This window comes from Cyclopterus lumpus, chromosome 5 (assembly GCF_009769545.1).
Source record: "Cyclopterus lumpus isolate fCycLum1 chromosome 5, fCycLum1.pri, whole genome shotgun sequence".
Classification (NCBI taxonomy): Eukaryota; Metazoa; Chordata; class Actinopteri; order Perciformes; family Cyclopteridae; genus Cyclopterus; species Cyclopterus lumpus.
Window position 1 is genome coordinate 23872884 of NC_046970.1, and position 13752 is coordinate 23886635.

The 13752-nt window shown below is 42.6% G+C and overlaps 2 protein-coding genes across 5 annotated transcripts in view; both read left to right on the top strand.

Moving 5' to 3' along the window:
- cept1b (choline/ethanolamine phosphotransferase 1b) lies at positions 1 to 10324 on the top strand. Of its 3 annotated transcripts, none has more exons than XM_034533005.1 (10): positions 1 to 233; positions 1690 to 1943; positions 2761 to 2935; positions 4728 to 4875; positions 4958 to 5099; positions 6606 to 6690; positions 6939 to 7070; positions 7643 to 7801; positions 7978 to 8103; positions 8499 to 10324. In XM_034533005.1, the coding sequence occupies exons 2-10, from the start codon at positions 1750 to 1752 to the stop codon at positions 8616 to 8618; spliced, it is 1281 nt and encodes a 426-aa protein (XP_034388896.1). In that variant the 5' UTR covers positions 1 to 233; positions 1690 to 1749; the 3' UTR covers positions 8619 to 10324. The 3 variants fall into 3 exon arrangements, with proteins under 3 accessions (XP_034388896.1, XP_034388894.1, XP_034388895.1); XM_034533003.1 differs by having other exon boundaries at positions 22 to 233; positions 1616 to 1943; XM_034533004.1 differs by having other exon boundaries at positions 22 to 233; positions 1661 to 1943.
- A 969-nt stretch (positions 10325 to 11293) lies between these two features.
- LOC117730642 (DNA damage-regulated autophagy modulator protein 2-like) overlaps positions 11294 to 13752 on the top strand; it is a 5295-nt gene continuing 2836 nt past the window's right edge. Inside the window, exons 1-2 of one of the 2 annotated variants that reach the window (XM_034532489.1) lie at positions 11294 to 11403; positions 13651 to 13752. The exon at positions 13651 to 13752 is cut by the window's right edge and continues 87 nt beyond it. In XM_034532489.1, the coding sequence (XP_034388380.1) occupies positions 13709 to 13752 (44 nt within the window). In that variant the 5' untranslated portion in view covers positions 11294 to 11403; positions 13651 to 13708. The other variant, XM_034532488.1, reaches the window with a different exon arrangement.

Sequence of the window (13752 nt, forward strand, 5' to 3'; positions counted from 1 at the left end):
GAGACTTCCGCGATGGCTAACGTGAACGAACGTGAACTAGCTAGCTGTGACAACGGTGACAGTCACCGGTCGCGGTGATCCACCTCCAGCTGCGAACGTCCCCCCGCGGTGGTCTCACTGTCATAGAGAGCGACTCTAAACCCTACCCACCCACAGAGGGGTCCCGTCCGCCGGCTTGAAGCGCCCTCACCGCCCCTCGGAGCGTCCGCGGCTCTCGTCCTTTAACCGGCCAGGTCAGTTAAGCTAGCTGTCTCCCCGGGTGTTAGCTAGCTAATCAAGCTTAACTTAAAGTAGCCTTCACCACCGGGTGAGGCGGCGATAACACACTCTGACTTCATCAATATATTTAATGGGCGATGGGGTTTTATTTGGCATGTGAATAAAGAAGAAATGACAACGAGTTGTCTTGAAACTTGTGACACAAAGGCTTCCGTAGCGCCCAGCGTAGCTAGCTAGCTAGCTAGCGAGCAGCGGGCTGGAGGCAGCGAGCAGCCAGCTGGAGGCAGCGAGCCGCGAGCTGGAGGCAGGTTGTTGTTTTGCTGTCGTCAGGAGCTCGTGTGTCGCTGACAGCCATCGAGGGAATCTGTCCCGGTGTCTTTGGTTTGCACGGGGAGCTGGTTAGACCCTGTGGATGTCTGCAGGTCACGGTGTCTTCTTCTCACACGGGCATGTGGTTCGTGCTCATATACTCAAGGGTACTAACAATAACACACGTGTGACAGTGGTGGAATGTAACAAGTACATTTACTTTAGTGCAATTCAAAATACTTGTACTGGAGTGTTTCCATGTTGGGTTACTTTATGTACTTGTACTGGAGTGTTTCCATGTTGGGTTACTTTATGCTTTCACACTACAATTCTGAGAGGGATATTGAACTGTTTTACTTTCCTACATTTATTTGTACACTTCAGTTACTTTTGTAGATTCAGAATAATAACTAACAAATATAATCAACATGTAATTATGTCTTGTTATGGATATGTCTGTGACAAAGGAATTAAGCATGTGTAGTTCACTTTGCAATTACAAAAAAATGAGGTGGTAAACATGTAAAATATGAGGTTGGATTATTATTGTGTTTGGAACTTGGTTTTCTATCTGCGTTGTTTGTTTTTGTATAACCTTGACCTAGTAGTGAAAGGGCTGCTCATGAGTGGTATGTAGAAAGGGCTGGTATCATGTGTATGGTATGTAATGTATGGTGAAAAGAAGAATACATCAATAATAATAATTAATTATAATTCAATAATATTATATACATATGAAATTACCCATTCTGTAAAACTGTGTACTTACCTTTTGCACTTAAAGTACATTTTGATCCTAATTATTTTTTCCATTGTGAGGATTTGCTGCATTTTAGCCGTTGTAAAGTTAATTTATTTGTGGGTTTTGGAGTGTTTGTCCTTCAAAACAAGACATTTGAAGACTCTGAAAACTGTGATTGACATTTCCCACAGTTTTGGGAGATTTTATAAACCAAATGATTAACAAAGAAATGGAACTGAGAAAACAATGATCAGACTGGACAATGATGAAAGTCGTAGATGTAGTCAAATGCTTCATGGGTTTTGTGGGTCTGTGTTCATGCAGTATATTGTGATATTTTCACAGGGCAGTATTGTGATATTTGGGTTCCTGTTCCTCGGTTTTGTCCAGCCTCATCCAGCCCCACTGTGGATCTTTAGCCCCTCCGGCAGGGCAGAGGCAGAGCCATCGGGGACCAGACCAGCGGGCAGCAGGGCTCCATGAGTGCGACGGGGCAGCAGCAGCAAAGTGGGGGCCTGCGTTCTCGCCGAAGCCTTGGCCGGGACAAGGACCCTGGCCAGGGCATGGGCATGGAGGCCGCCTGCTGGCTGGCCCCCGGAGTGCTGCGCAGGCTGATCGAGCTGCCCTCACCCCCCCTGTCCAGACACCAGCTCAAGAGACTGGAGGAGCACAGGTAACACTTGAGTCCTCTGAGACGAACTTAAGTAAAACCGTATGTAGAGTTATTTAATGGAGTGAACAGGGAGTTTTTTTTCTAGTTCTGTGGTTGAGCAGTGGAGCAGCGTCATATGTGGTTCTGCGGTGTTTGTGACATCATCAAGCGTGACACGTCAAACATAGTTCCTGTTGAAGCTAAACAATTTAAGAAAAGTATTTACTTAAATTGTGACTGAAACGGCAGGTCTGCTTTTGTGGTCTGCAACAGTTTGATTGTACCAAGTATTTTCACTTCTGGCTCGTCAGATCTGAAGACCACTAAACCCGACTGTTGGTGGCTCTGCTTTGTAGCTGTTTGCGCTAACGTTAGCTCCCTAGACTGACGGGACGGACCGCGAGGTCTCAGGTCAGAGCCCTGAAGGTGATCCATTTAAAACAACGATACAAGTACAAGTTTAAACAAGAGACTCCTGCTCAAGTGTAAACGTACAGACTTCCACTAGCTGGGAGCACGTTAACAAGACGACAACCAGGATTTGCTTTTTGTTCTTATGCAAACTTACAGAATTAACCTTGAGTATCCACTGCTGAGGTGACACTTTAAAAAAAAAAAAGTATTGGCGCTGATTAAACCATAGGTTGAACTGCCAGTTTGAGATACAGCTTGTTAAGTCCAAAAGCCATTTCATTATAAAAACTATAACTTTTCAGCCCCAATAAAAGTCAACCACAGTCATGTGTTGTGTCATGACATCATTATTTCCGGGGGAGATGATGACGTAATAATAAGTAAAGTCAGCCGGTTCTCACCTGGCTGTTGTTCGTCCCTGCAGGTACTGCAGTGCCGGCCGCTCCTTGCTGGAGCCTCTGATGCAGCGTTACTGGGAATGGTTGGTGGGACGAGTCCCTTCCTGGATCGCCCCCAACCTCATCACCATCATCGGCCTGGCCACCAACGTCTTCACCACCCTCGTGCTCATTTATTATTGTCCAACCGCCACCGAACAGGTTAGTCCTCACTCTGAAACCCTTCATGTGAAAACACATCTAACGCATTCATCTAGACTGTAGCCGTCAAATCCTTCTGCAGATGTACAATTTTGTGTGGTTTTATTTATTTATGTTTTACTCCAAAAGAGAAGAAATTTAAATTAATTATTGATAAAGCTGTATATATTTTTTTGACGCAGCGGGAGCAGCAGAGTATTGACGATATGAAATTGTATTTCCGGGCAAAATGAAACAGAAGCGGATTATAAAACGGAGGCTTTTCTTCTTCTTTTTTTCAGCTTGTCAATGAATTAATGTACGAAATACTAAATACGTAGGATTTGTTTTAGAGGTCGGGGGTTTGATCCTCTGCCACTGAGTTTGTGTCGGCAGGTGAAGGTCCGGCGTGTCCCTATTCAGCTCAGCTGTCAGCTTCGGGTCCCTCGGATTACGGGGACGTTTGATTAATAAAGGAGCAGGTCTGGGAAAGGGACCTCGATCCCAGCAGGGGACCCCTGATCATATGGACCAGGGGACCCCTGATCATATGGACCAGGGGACCCCTGATCATATGGACCAGTGGACCCCTGATCATATGGTCCAGTGGACCCCTGATCATATGGACCAGGGGACCCCTGATCATATGGTCCAGTGGACCCCTGATCATATGGTCCAGTGGACCCCTGATCATATGGACCAGTGGACCCCTGATCATATGGACCAGGGGACCCCATATCATATGGACCCCTGATCATATGGACCCCATATCATATGGACCAGTGGACCCCTGATCATATGGACCAGTGGACCCCTGATCATATGGACCAGGGGACCCCATATCATATGGACCCCTGATCATATGGACCCCTGATCATATGGACCCCATATCATATGGACCAGTGGACCCCTGATCATATGGACCAGGGGGACCCCATATCATATGGTCCAGGGGACCCCTGATCATATGGACCAGTGGACCCCTGATCATATGGACCAGGGGACCCCTGATCATATGGACCAGGGGGACCCCTGATCATATGGACCAGTGGACCCCTGATCATATGGTCCAGTGGACCCCTGATCATATGGACCAGGGGACCCCTGATCATATGGACCAGTGGACCCCTGATCATATGGTCCAGTGGACCCCTGATCATATGGACCAGGGGACCCCTGATCATATGGACCAGGGGACCCCTGATCATATGGTCCAGTGGACCCCTGATCATATGGACCAGGGGACCCCTGATCATATGGACCAGGGGACCCCTGATCATATGGTCCAGTGGTGTTCAATTAACATTCAAGGAGGTCCGGAGCGTCACCGTGATGTCTGCCGGTGATTCGGTGTCTTGGACTAAATAGTTACATCAACGTCCGCGTGTAGTCAACGAGTCACCGTCAAATACGAATACCTCAACTTATTGATAATCAGCTTTCAAATTGAACTTGGTGAATTCAAAAATAATATATACTCTAATAATTAATAAAGTACATTTTAAAATAAAGTTTCTGGACAAATGTTGCATCTTAAATTAAGTTAGAAAAAGTAAATTTAACTGAATTGTCTTGTAGCTTTTAAATTAATTTCATTCAGGTGTGAAGTCTTCTCATCTTCTAAAAAGAGAGAAAAGACTTCATCTGTGGTTATTGAAACCACTTGAATGAATGTGTAAAGATGTGGATCCTGTTGGGCACTAGGAGCCCCTTTAATATCAGATGCCCGTGATGTGGACTGTGACCTCTCTTTGTATCGCTAAAGGCCTTTCTGGGGTCACCTGACCTTGAGATCTGACCCCTGTTGTTTCAGGCTCCTCTCTGGGCGTACCTGCTGTGTGCCGTGGGCCTGTTCATCTACCAGTCGCTGGATGCCATCGACGGGAAGCAGGCCAGACGCACCAATAGCAGCTCTCCGCTGGGCGAGCTGTTTGACCACGGCTGTGACTCCCTCTCCACGGGTCAGTAGGTTTGAGGCTCTGCGTCTCAGTGGACATGAACCCCTCTTCCCCCTAAACGCTGCTCATGTGTTGGTCTCTGCAGTGTTTGTGGTGTTGGGAACCAGTATAGCCGTGCAGATGGGCACCAACCCGGACTGGATGTTCTTCTGCTGCTTCGCCGGGATGTTTATGTTCTACTGCGCTCACTGGCAAACATACGTGTCGGGAACGCTGCGCTTCGGCATGTGAGTTAACCGAGCTGCTCGTTGTTGTTGTTGTTTTTCTTTATAGTTTCGTTCCTTTTTTGTTTAACGCAAGCACATGAATTAAGTTCGCTGATCTCAGGCGTTACGATTCAGTTATTTAACAATATCGCCACCAATAACATACCAAAAGCGTATAAAATGCATCCGTATTTAATGTGATCTTGAGATTAAATTGTATTTATTTATTGAACACAATGCAACACACCACAATGCTTTCATGCAACATAAATATGTCTGCCGTGAGGTAAAGAGACTACGTCAAACTAAATAATAATAAAATGATCAGCGTGATGATTTAAATCATGAAATATCTGCTGTAAAAAGAAGTAAATGGCACCGGAGACCTTTTTACTTTCCATTACTTTCGGGACTCGTGGATTCATGTTGGATCGCTTTGATTGGTTCATGGTTTTCCTTTATGTGTTGTTTCTTTATTATTAAGATTAATCTGAACCTTTTTGTTTTGGTGCATAACAGTGAAATAATCAAGACCAAAAATAAAACCGCTGCAAAAGTCAAGCAACATGAATATAGAATAATTCAAACATAAGAATATGTTCAATATATCTGTCTTAAAATAAGAGAGCTGCAACGCTTTGTGCAGGAAAATATTGATCACCCTTATATCTGAATCGTTGTTATTATACGTTTGCATTGATTCATTCATTCACTTGATATTCAAAAAAGACAAATGAGTATTTAGCTAAATTCCGTGACTCGTGGTAGTTTAAGGAAAACAGACCATAAGCAATAAGGACATTGAAACATTTGGTTAATAATCGGCTCAACAACCTGCTGCATAAAGTCTGAAACGCGTCCGGTGGACATAAAACAAGTTTTTGAAGGTTTTTCATAAATTAATCCGAAACCCCTTTTTTTTTTAAACTTTATTTATCAAAGACGAGCTAGTTTCACTTCAGCGACGTCGTCCCTGGTTACATGAAGTTCATGTATTGTGTGTGTGTGTGTGTGTGTGTGTGTGTGTGTGTGTGTGTGTGTGTGTGTGTGTGTATGTGTATTTGACAACACAGAGCTGCAGATCTGTCTAGCAGCATTACAGCCGCTGTGGGTGGTAAACCTCCCGGCTGCCGCCTGGCGCCCCCTGCTGGCTGCTTCCACAAATGGCGGCTGACCACAACGGAGTCACGCGATCTCAAAACTCCCCGTGTTTTTTTTTTTTCGGGGCATATTCTAAAATCTAATTTTAATTGAAATCCGTTTCACTTGGTGCATTCGAGATAAACGCAAAAGTAGGAACATGTGTATTTAAAATGACCCCTTTCTTTGTGCGGATCAAACAAACACATAATCCCTGAGATTATTGTTCGTGAACGTAACTTCCTAACGACGCAATGAACCAGATCCAATCCAAAGCGTTGAGTACTACCTTTTGTTGTGGAAGGAGGCCTCGGGATGAGTGTGTGTGCTGCTGGTTCCACGTCACTAATCCTCACTGTCAACTCTCTGCTTTCTCCTCCCACTCAGCATTGATGTGACTGAGGTGCAAATCTTCATTATAATCATGTATTTGCTGGCCGCCGTGGGAGGATCTGCTTTTTGGCAGTCTCTGGTAAATGTGATCGGTTCTACTTCCTACAGATTGAGATTAATGATGACTGATGATGCCATGATTGTGTAATGATCCGTGTGTTGTGTTGCTCTAACGTTCTCGTTTTGACTTTGCTTGTAATTGTTATCGGGAATACAAAGAATGTCGCTCGGAGCGCTTTTACCATCCTCTAAAGCTACTCGTGATGTTTCCACGGAGAACGTACTCGCAGTCTGAGTTGATTCATTTTCTATGTCTTGATTTTGTAGATTCCGATCCTAAATATCCAGATGAAAATGGTCCCCGCCATCTGCACTTTCTTGGGAGCCATCTTCTCCTGCACCAATTACTTCAGGGTTATTTTTACGGGAGGAGTCGGCAAAAACGGATCCACGACAGCCGTAAGTCTGGAGACGCAGAACGACGTTCAGCCGGCGTGGCGGATATCGTTTTTTTGGGGGGTTTTGGTGGTTTTATTTGCAAGATAAATCAGAAAAAAAAGTCTGTTTTTACGAAATATTCCCGTATTCCCGAAAAAAGACAATATTCCTGGTAGCCATGGTTACAGAATAAGAACTTAATTGATGTAATCGGTGCGACCACAACGTACACCACACCTCCTAAAGGGGGCCGATATGTGGGCATCTCCAAAAACCTCCTGGACAGAAATGTGGTCTTCTTCTTTTGAGCGTTCAGCTCTGCAAACTGTTGTTGTTGTTGTTGTTGTTGTTCTTTTAACAAGCGGAGCTGACTGTAAACAAGCAAAAGACTGTGTGACACAATTGGCTGTAAAAAAACAGGTCCAAAGAATGCTCTTAAAACCCAAATAATACTCGTATGCTTCACCTTCAGCTTCTCATTTCTACATTTCATTAGCTGTGAATTAACGTTCATTAAGTTCAACTAAGCGGTTTGAAGTCGCCTGGTTGGATTCTGTCCGCTGACATCTTGTTTGTGTGTGTCTGTCCTCCAGGGAACCAGCGTCCTCTCTCCAGTCTTACATATTGGTTCGGTTATAATTTTGGCGATGATGATATACAAGAAGTCTGCTGTCCAGCTCTTCGAGAAACACCCGTGTCTGTATATCCTGGCGTTTGGCTTCGTCTCCGCCAAAATCACCAATAAATTAGTTGTAAGTCGGAACCTTATTTTTATGTCTGTGTAAAAGATGCTGTGGTCATGTTTACAATCTCTGGAACACAACTTCTCTTAGTCCCGTATGTTTTCACTTTTAAAGTCAGCAGAGATTTTAGTTCCCGGATATTTAAAGTTATCTGCGTCTTCTTTTCTTCATTTCTCTGTCCACAGGTAGCGCATATGACAAAAAGTGAGATGCATCTCCACGATTTAGCCTTCCTGGGACCAGGTCTCCTGTTCCTGGATCAGTATTTCAATAGTTTTATTGACGAGTACCTGGTGCTGTGGATTGCATTGGTGAGTACTAGCATAGAATCAATGTACTGGTAATATAGTTATAAAACATACGGTTGTAGTTGTAATTGGTTGATGCCTTTTTTTATTACTTAAAACTCATTCTGAAGGGGAAAAAAAAGGACAAAAATAACAGTAAAAAACCGTTTTTTTTAAAGTCCTTTAGTCAAAATTCTGAAATATTAAATTTAAAAGTAGGATTTTATTAGTTGAGAGATAATGTGACGCTAAAGTCTGAGATACCGAGTAGAAAATCTGAGATTGAGACGCAAAGCCAAAAAGTAAGAAGTTTCTTTACTAAATTTAAAGTAATAAACTAAATTGCGAGACAATAAGAGGCGTTCCTCTTCCCCTCCTTTAATGTGTGACGCCGTTTCTTTCTCTCCTCCCCCCCGCAGATCATTTCCTTCTTCGACTTGGTGCGTTACTGCGTCAGTGTTTGCAACCAGATCGCCTGCCATCTCCACATTTTCGTTTTCAAAATCAAGCCTTGTTCTCTGCTCTCCGCTCCTCACTGAGGACCTCGACTGACTCCTCCTCCTCTTGTCCACGTAGAGATTCAGGGGGAGGACGTGGTGTAGACAAAATAATAAATAAAAAATAAAAGTATGTGCTTCTGCCAACTGAATGTGAGGACAAATAATATATATTGACAAACCAGAGTATTACTGTCATTTTGTTTCTTTTTGGGTTTTTTTTTTTTTCACCGGTGCAGAATTTTAATTTGTACCGGCTTCGTTTTCTGCTCCGAGTAATAAGAATATTCTCCTTTCTGACAAACTCACGAACAAATGTTTCAGGAGAGTGCAGGTGCTACTCGGCGTGCTACTCGGCGTGCTACTCGGAGCGCTACTCGGAGCGCTACTCGGAGCGCTACTCGGAGCGCTACTCGGCGCGCTACTCGGAGCGCTACTCGGAGCGCTACTCGGAGCGCTACTCGGAGCGCTACTCGGAGCGCTACTCGGCGTGCTACTCGGAGCGCTACTCGGCGTGCTACTCGGAGCGCTACTCGGAGCGCTACTCGGAGCGCTACTCGAGGAGAGAAAACTCAGACGCGTTCAAACTGTCGTTTGCGTGCAGAGAAAACGAATCAAACTCTTTTCTTTTTTTTTCACGATTATAATTTTTGTAATATTTTTGCATAACTTTACCTTTTTGCTATTGTAAATACCACAAACTGTTCCCGTGTCTGTGCTTTTTTCTTCTAGGTAAAAAAACAAAACAAAAAAACAACAAAAAACACGTTTATAAACCTTCATGTTTTATGATTTTTATAACTTTATCTCCTGCACATTATACAGAAAGAACTGTGTGACTGTTTTTCTTTTTTTGGAGGAAACTCGTCGTCGACCTCAGAACGTTGTTATTGGAAGAAAAAAAACGATGTTTTTCATTTGACTGACCACTGAAACCACTTTGGGGGTTCAACTCGATTGTTGTGTGCGTTTTGTTGTTGAGTCGTCTAATGTTATTTGCTAATATGTTCATTGTGATAGTTTTTTATGCTTCCTCTACACTTTATTGTTACTCGTCATGCACTCGAAGGGAATAACACGGCAGTCCGTCTGATTTCTTCACTTCGCGGCTGCGCAGGTACGAAGGCCTTCGAGTTCACATTTCGCAGTCGATTTGGGACAAAATTCGACACGTTTTAACGTTTATTTCTTCACTCGGCTCACTGTCACGTCACCTTGTAGTATTATTATTATTCTGTTTTCTTATCGTCAACAAATCCCATGAAAGAAATCTGTGTGTGTGAAGGAACTTCGTGCAACAGTGACGCTCATTGATGTGTTTCGATTAGTTTTTAGACGATAATGTGGCTCAGGGAGAAGATGTATCGGGGGTCATGAGGTCATTGTTGGTTTGGTTTCCATGGTATTTGTTGACATTAAGAAAGAAACAAATATCACCAGACTTGATCTTTTTTTTTGTTTGTTAAATGAACGACTTCCTGCCGCCATGACTGTTGTTCGTGTGAATGTCGCCTCGTCCATTAATAACACAGCCTGGTCGACGACGTGTTTCCCCCCCAAAAAACAACACAGTGCACCTGGTGAAGCGGAACAGGTGCACGTTGGACTCCATGTGTAGGAGATGAGGTCACACGATGACATCACTGGTTTTTTAAGTGGTGACTGACGAGAATCAGATCAATTTTGTTTTTAATTTTTTTTGTTTCGTTTTGTCCTTGACAGTTAATAAAAACCTGTTTTATTTGAAATGGCTGCTGCTCACTCCGCCTCCAATTTCTTCTGATTCTGTTTAATGCTTCTGAAGTATTAATGTGGACCGCACGTTTGTCCTTAACAACTTTAGCATGTTGTGCTATATATGTATTTATGTTTTGACAAACAACTCCGTCTGCAGATGCTGCAGCTTACTGAGCCGCCACCGTTTATTTAAAAATGTTCAAGAAGGTCTGTAATGCCAAGTTTTGGACTGCATTCAATAACTATAATAACGCTTCAGTGTGGCGTTCAGGTTCAGGGTGGTTTAATCGTAAACCACAGTCATTAAATCAGAACAGCATTTGTTCATGCTGTTCTGATCTTTAGGATGGAATATTAGAGAAATATTAAGAATAATGTCAGATTTATAAAATAAAGATGTAATATTCTGTGAAGTCATAATGCATATACATTTGGAATTCACAAGAAAACGGTGTTAATGAAAAATAAATAGCAAAAATATGATTCGGTATTTTGAGAAGAATGTAGTTTATCTCTGGTTTCTGATACACACACATACACATATATATTTTTTGCAAAATATTGACATTTATGAATTATATATGTAACCAACGATCATATTAGCCTCCAGTAAGTATCCTGAATTGATCACCATAATAACATTAAATAATGTTTTATCAACACTTGTGATCTTCCTCTCACCTGCTGTTGATCATTTAATTAATTGTGCTATATACACATATATATAGATCTATATTTAAGAAAATTAAATTATATGTATGTATATGTATATATATACATATACATAAATATAATTTAATTTTCTTAAATATAGATCTATAGAAGTATATTTAGTTGCAAACTGGGTCGAAAAGTAAAGAGATCATTTCAAAAAGCTCTGCCGAGACATTAGGCTGTTGACAGCGGTCACCATGACAACGGCGAATGACGAGACCTCCAGGTTGCGCAATCTGATGCATGTTGGGTAATATGGGCGGGGAAAGCGTGATTTCAATGGTGGTCCAGCGGATAGGTCACTGGCACTAAGTTCGAAGCGCGAGGTTGTAGGTTCGAATCCCGGCTCCGCCCCCAAGCAACCGACGCGTGTCACGTGAGTCAAATCTGTGTTGATAGCGTAGCTTGTTGCTAGCTCCCGTTCTTTAGCTTAGCAGACAGCCATGCACGCGTCTCTTCTACCAGGCGAGGAGAGAAATGAGACGTCCTTTCCTCCCAAGCGTCGCGTGAAGGACCCGTCTGCTTCACACTGACTCCGGATCAGCTGATCAGCTGTCAGTCGGTTTTAACAGCTGGAGAGACGCGATCAATGTAACGGAAAAAAATTAAGGTCCTAGTTGAGGGTCCAGCGTGTCCAGCGTGTCCCGCATTACCTTTTGAACAGGTGCTCGGCACTTGTTTTCCCTAAGAGAGATTGGAAAGGCTGATTTCCATAACAATCAATAGTTTGAATGGATCTTTACACCAGGAAACAACTCATTGATCGCGTCTCTCCAGCTGCGGAGGAGCTGGGTGTAAACTACGGTTTGCATGTTTCATTTACACACTGTATGAAGAGTAAACTGGTCTCAAATCGACTTGACATCAGATAACGAAGTATGACATACATATCAGACTGACAACAAGAGCGTTTTGTCAAGTATTTATTGAAGTTAGTATATTGAACAGGCATCAACAGAGCCACCTACGTTGTCCTTCACTCTCGTCCTCGGCGTACCAACCACAGCCTCCCGAACAGGTCGTGCATTTTACAGCAAAGTCATCCGTGTTTAGTCTTTAAAAACATCCCATAAAAAGAACGTGACAGAGAGGCTAAGCGATGGAAATGTGTATTTCCTAGTGAGTCGACGTGGGTCCTGACGACGCCATTCCTATGACGCGCATGCAAACAAAACCAGTTAATCTCGCACACCGGCGCATGCGCGCTTCGCCGCTCTTGACTATAACGAACACAACCATCCTGTGACAACTTTTTAGAGTATTTATTTAATGGACGTTTTGCACACGCCGCCCCCCCACCGACACCCGGAGTAAACCGACGACTATCGAGGTGTTTGACGGAGGTCTGAACACCGGAGTCCGGTTTGGAAATAAGTGATTTAAAGGGAGATAATGGTCGCTGGAGGACTCTCATAACGTGAGTTCAATTATAAACCGACTTCCTGTTAGTGCGGCTGGTTCACGTGACGTTATTAACGCATAAAACAGTAAAACAATAAACGTGTAAAAGTAACTTCTATATCAGTCTGTTAGTTGCTATCTGGTGCAGCTAGCAGCTAGCTTCTTTGTGATTTATAAATCAATTTTCTTAGCTTCACGCTCATGTAACTGTAATCTTTGTTGTATACAATTTGCATTACATGTATTTTTTTTTCTTTCAAGTTGCTGAGTGCGAGACAACTTAAATTAAATTTAAAGCGTTAAATTAATGGTAATTTAAGTGTGTGACTTCAACGACCAATACTATTTTTACAGACCTTTGTTTCACTTCCTCAGTGAGATCACGAGGACTTCTCTATGCAGAGTTGAACATTGCAACGTTACTGCAGTACTAGTATAAAATGAACATGAAGGAGCTTTTTAGGTCCATTTAAGATCAATTTAGCCTTTCAGGAAGTCACATGAACTGGTAAATTAATTCATATTTATTAGTCTAATCTGTCCAAATCTCTAATAACTGGTGGTGTTATAATTTATGTACAGACTATTAAATCTGCTGATTTTTTGAAAAAATCAATTAATCTAATAAGAAGAGAAAATAGTCTCTTAAAAAATAGCAAAACATCAGTTTCCAACAGTCTAAATCCAACAGTTTAAAACCCAAAACCTTGAAAGCATAAATACTCCATCAGATTGATGTTTTTACGTGGAAAGATCCTATCCACCTAAAACTCTTTAACACCTGGGGGGAAAAATAAATCTAATGTTTTAATCTAAAAAGCGGTCGTATCTCCACATTCACATAGATGTGGAAGATGTGGAGTTTCCATCGTCGTTGGTCCTGAAATCTAACCAGTGCGGTTTTCCACCACAGGCAGCCAGAGCACAGCGTGTTTTTAGATTGAAAACAACTACTTTAAATCAATTGAATCAACATGTTCTGCACGGCAGTCATGCTTATAACTGTAGAATTCATTTTTTTTCGATGGTTCATGTACAAATTGTATGTTTCTACCATTTAGAAACAGAAAGTAAGCATTAACGTAGATATCGACAAAACAAAAAAAGAGAATTAATTTGGTCATTTTATTATTTGTGGCATGTTCTCAAGACGACAATGAGACAGCCGGAGGATGATGATGGTTGCTGTGTATAACTATGTGTGTATGTTTGTTTTGTACAGGCTATAGTGAACCAAAACACACACACACACACACACACACACACACAGGGAAGAAACCATGTGGTGGTTCCAGCAGGGTCTGAGCTTCCTGCCTGCAGCGCT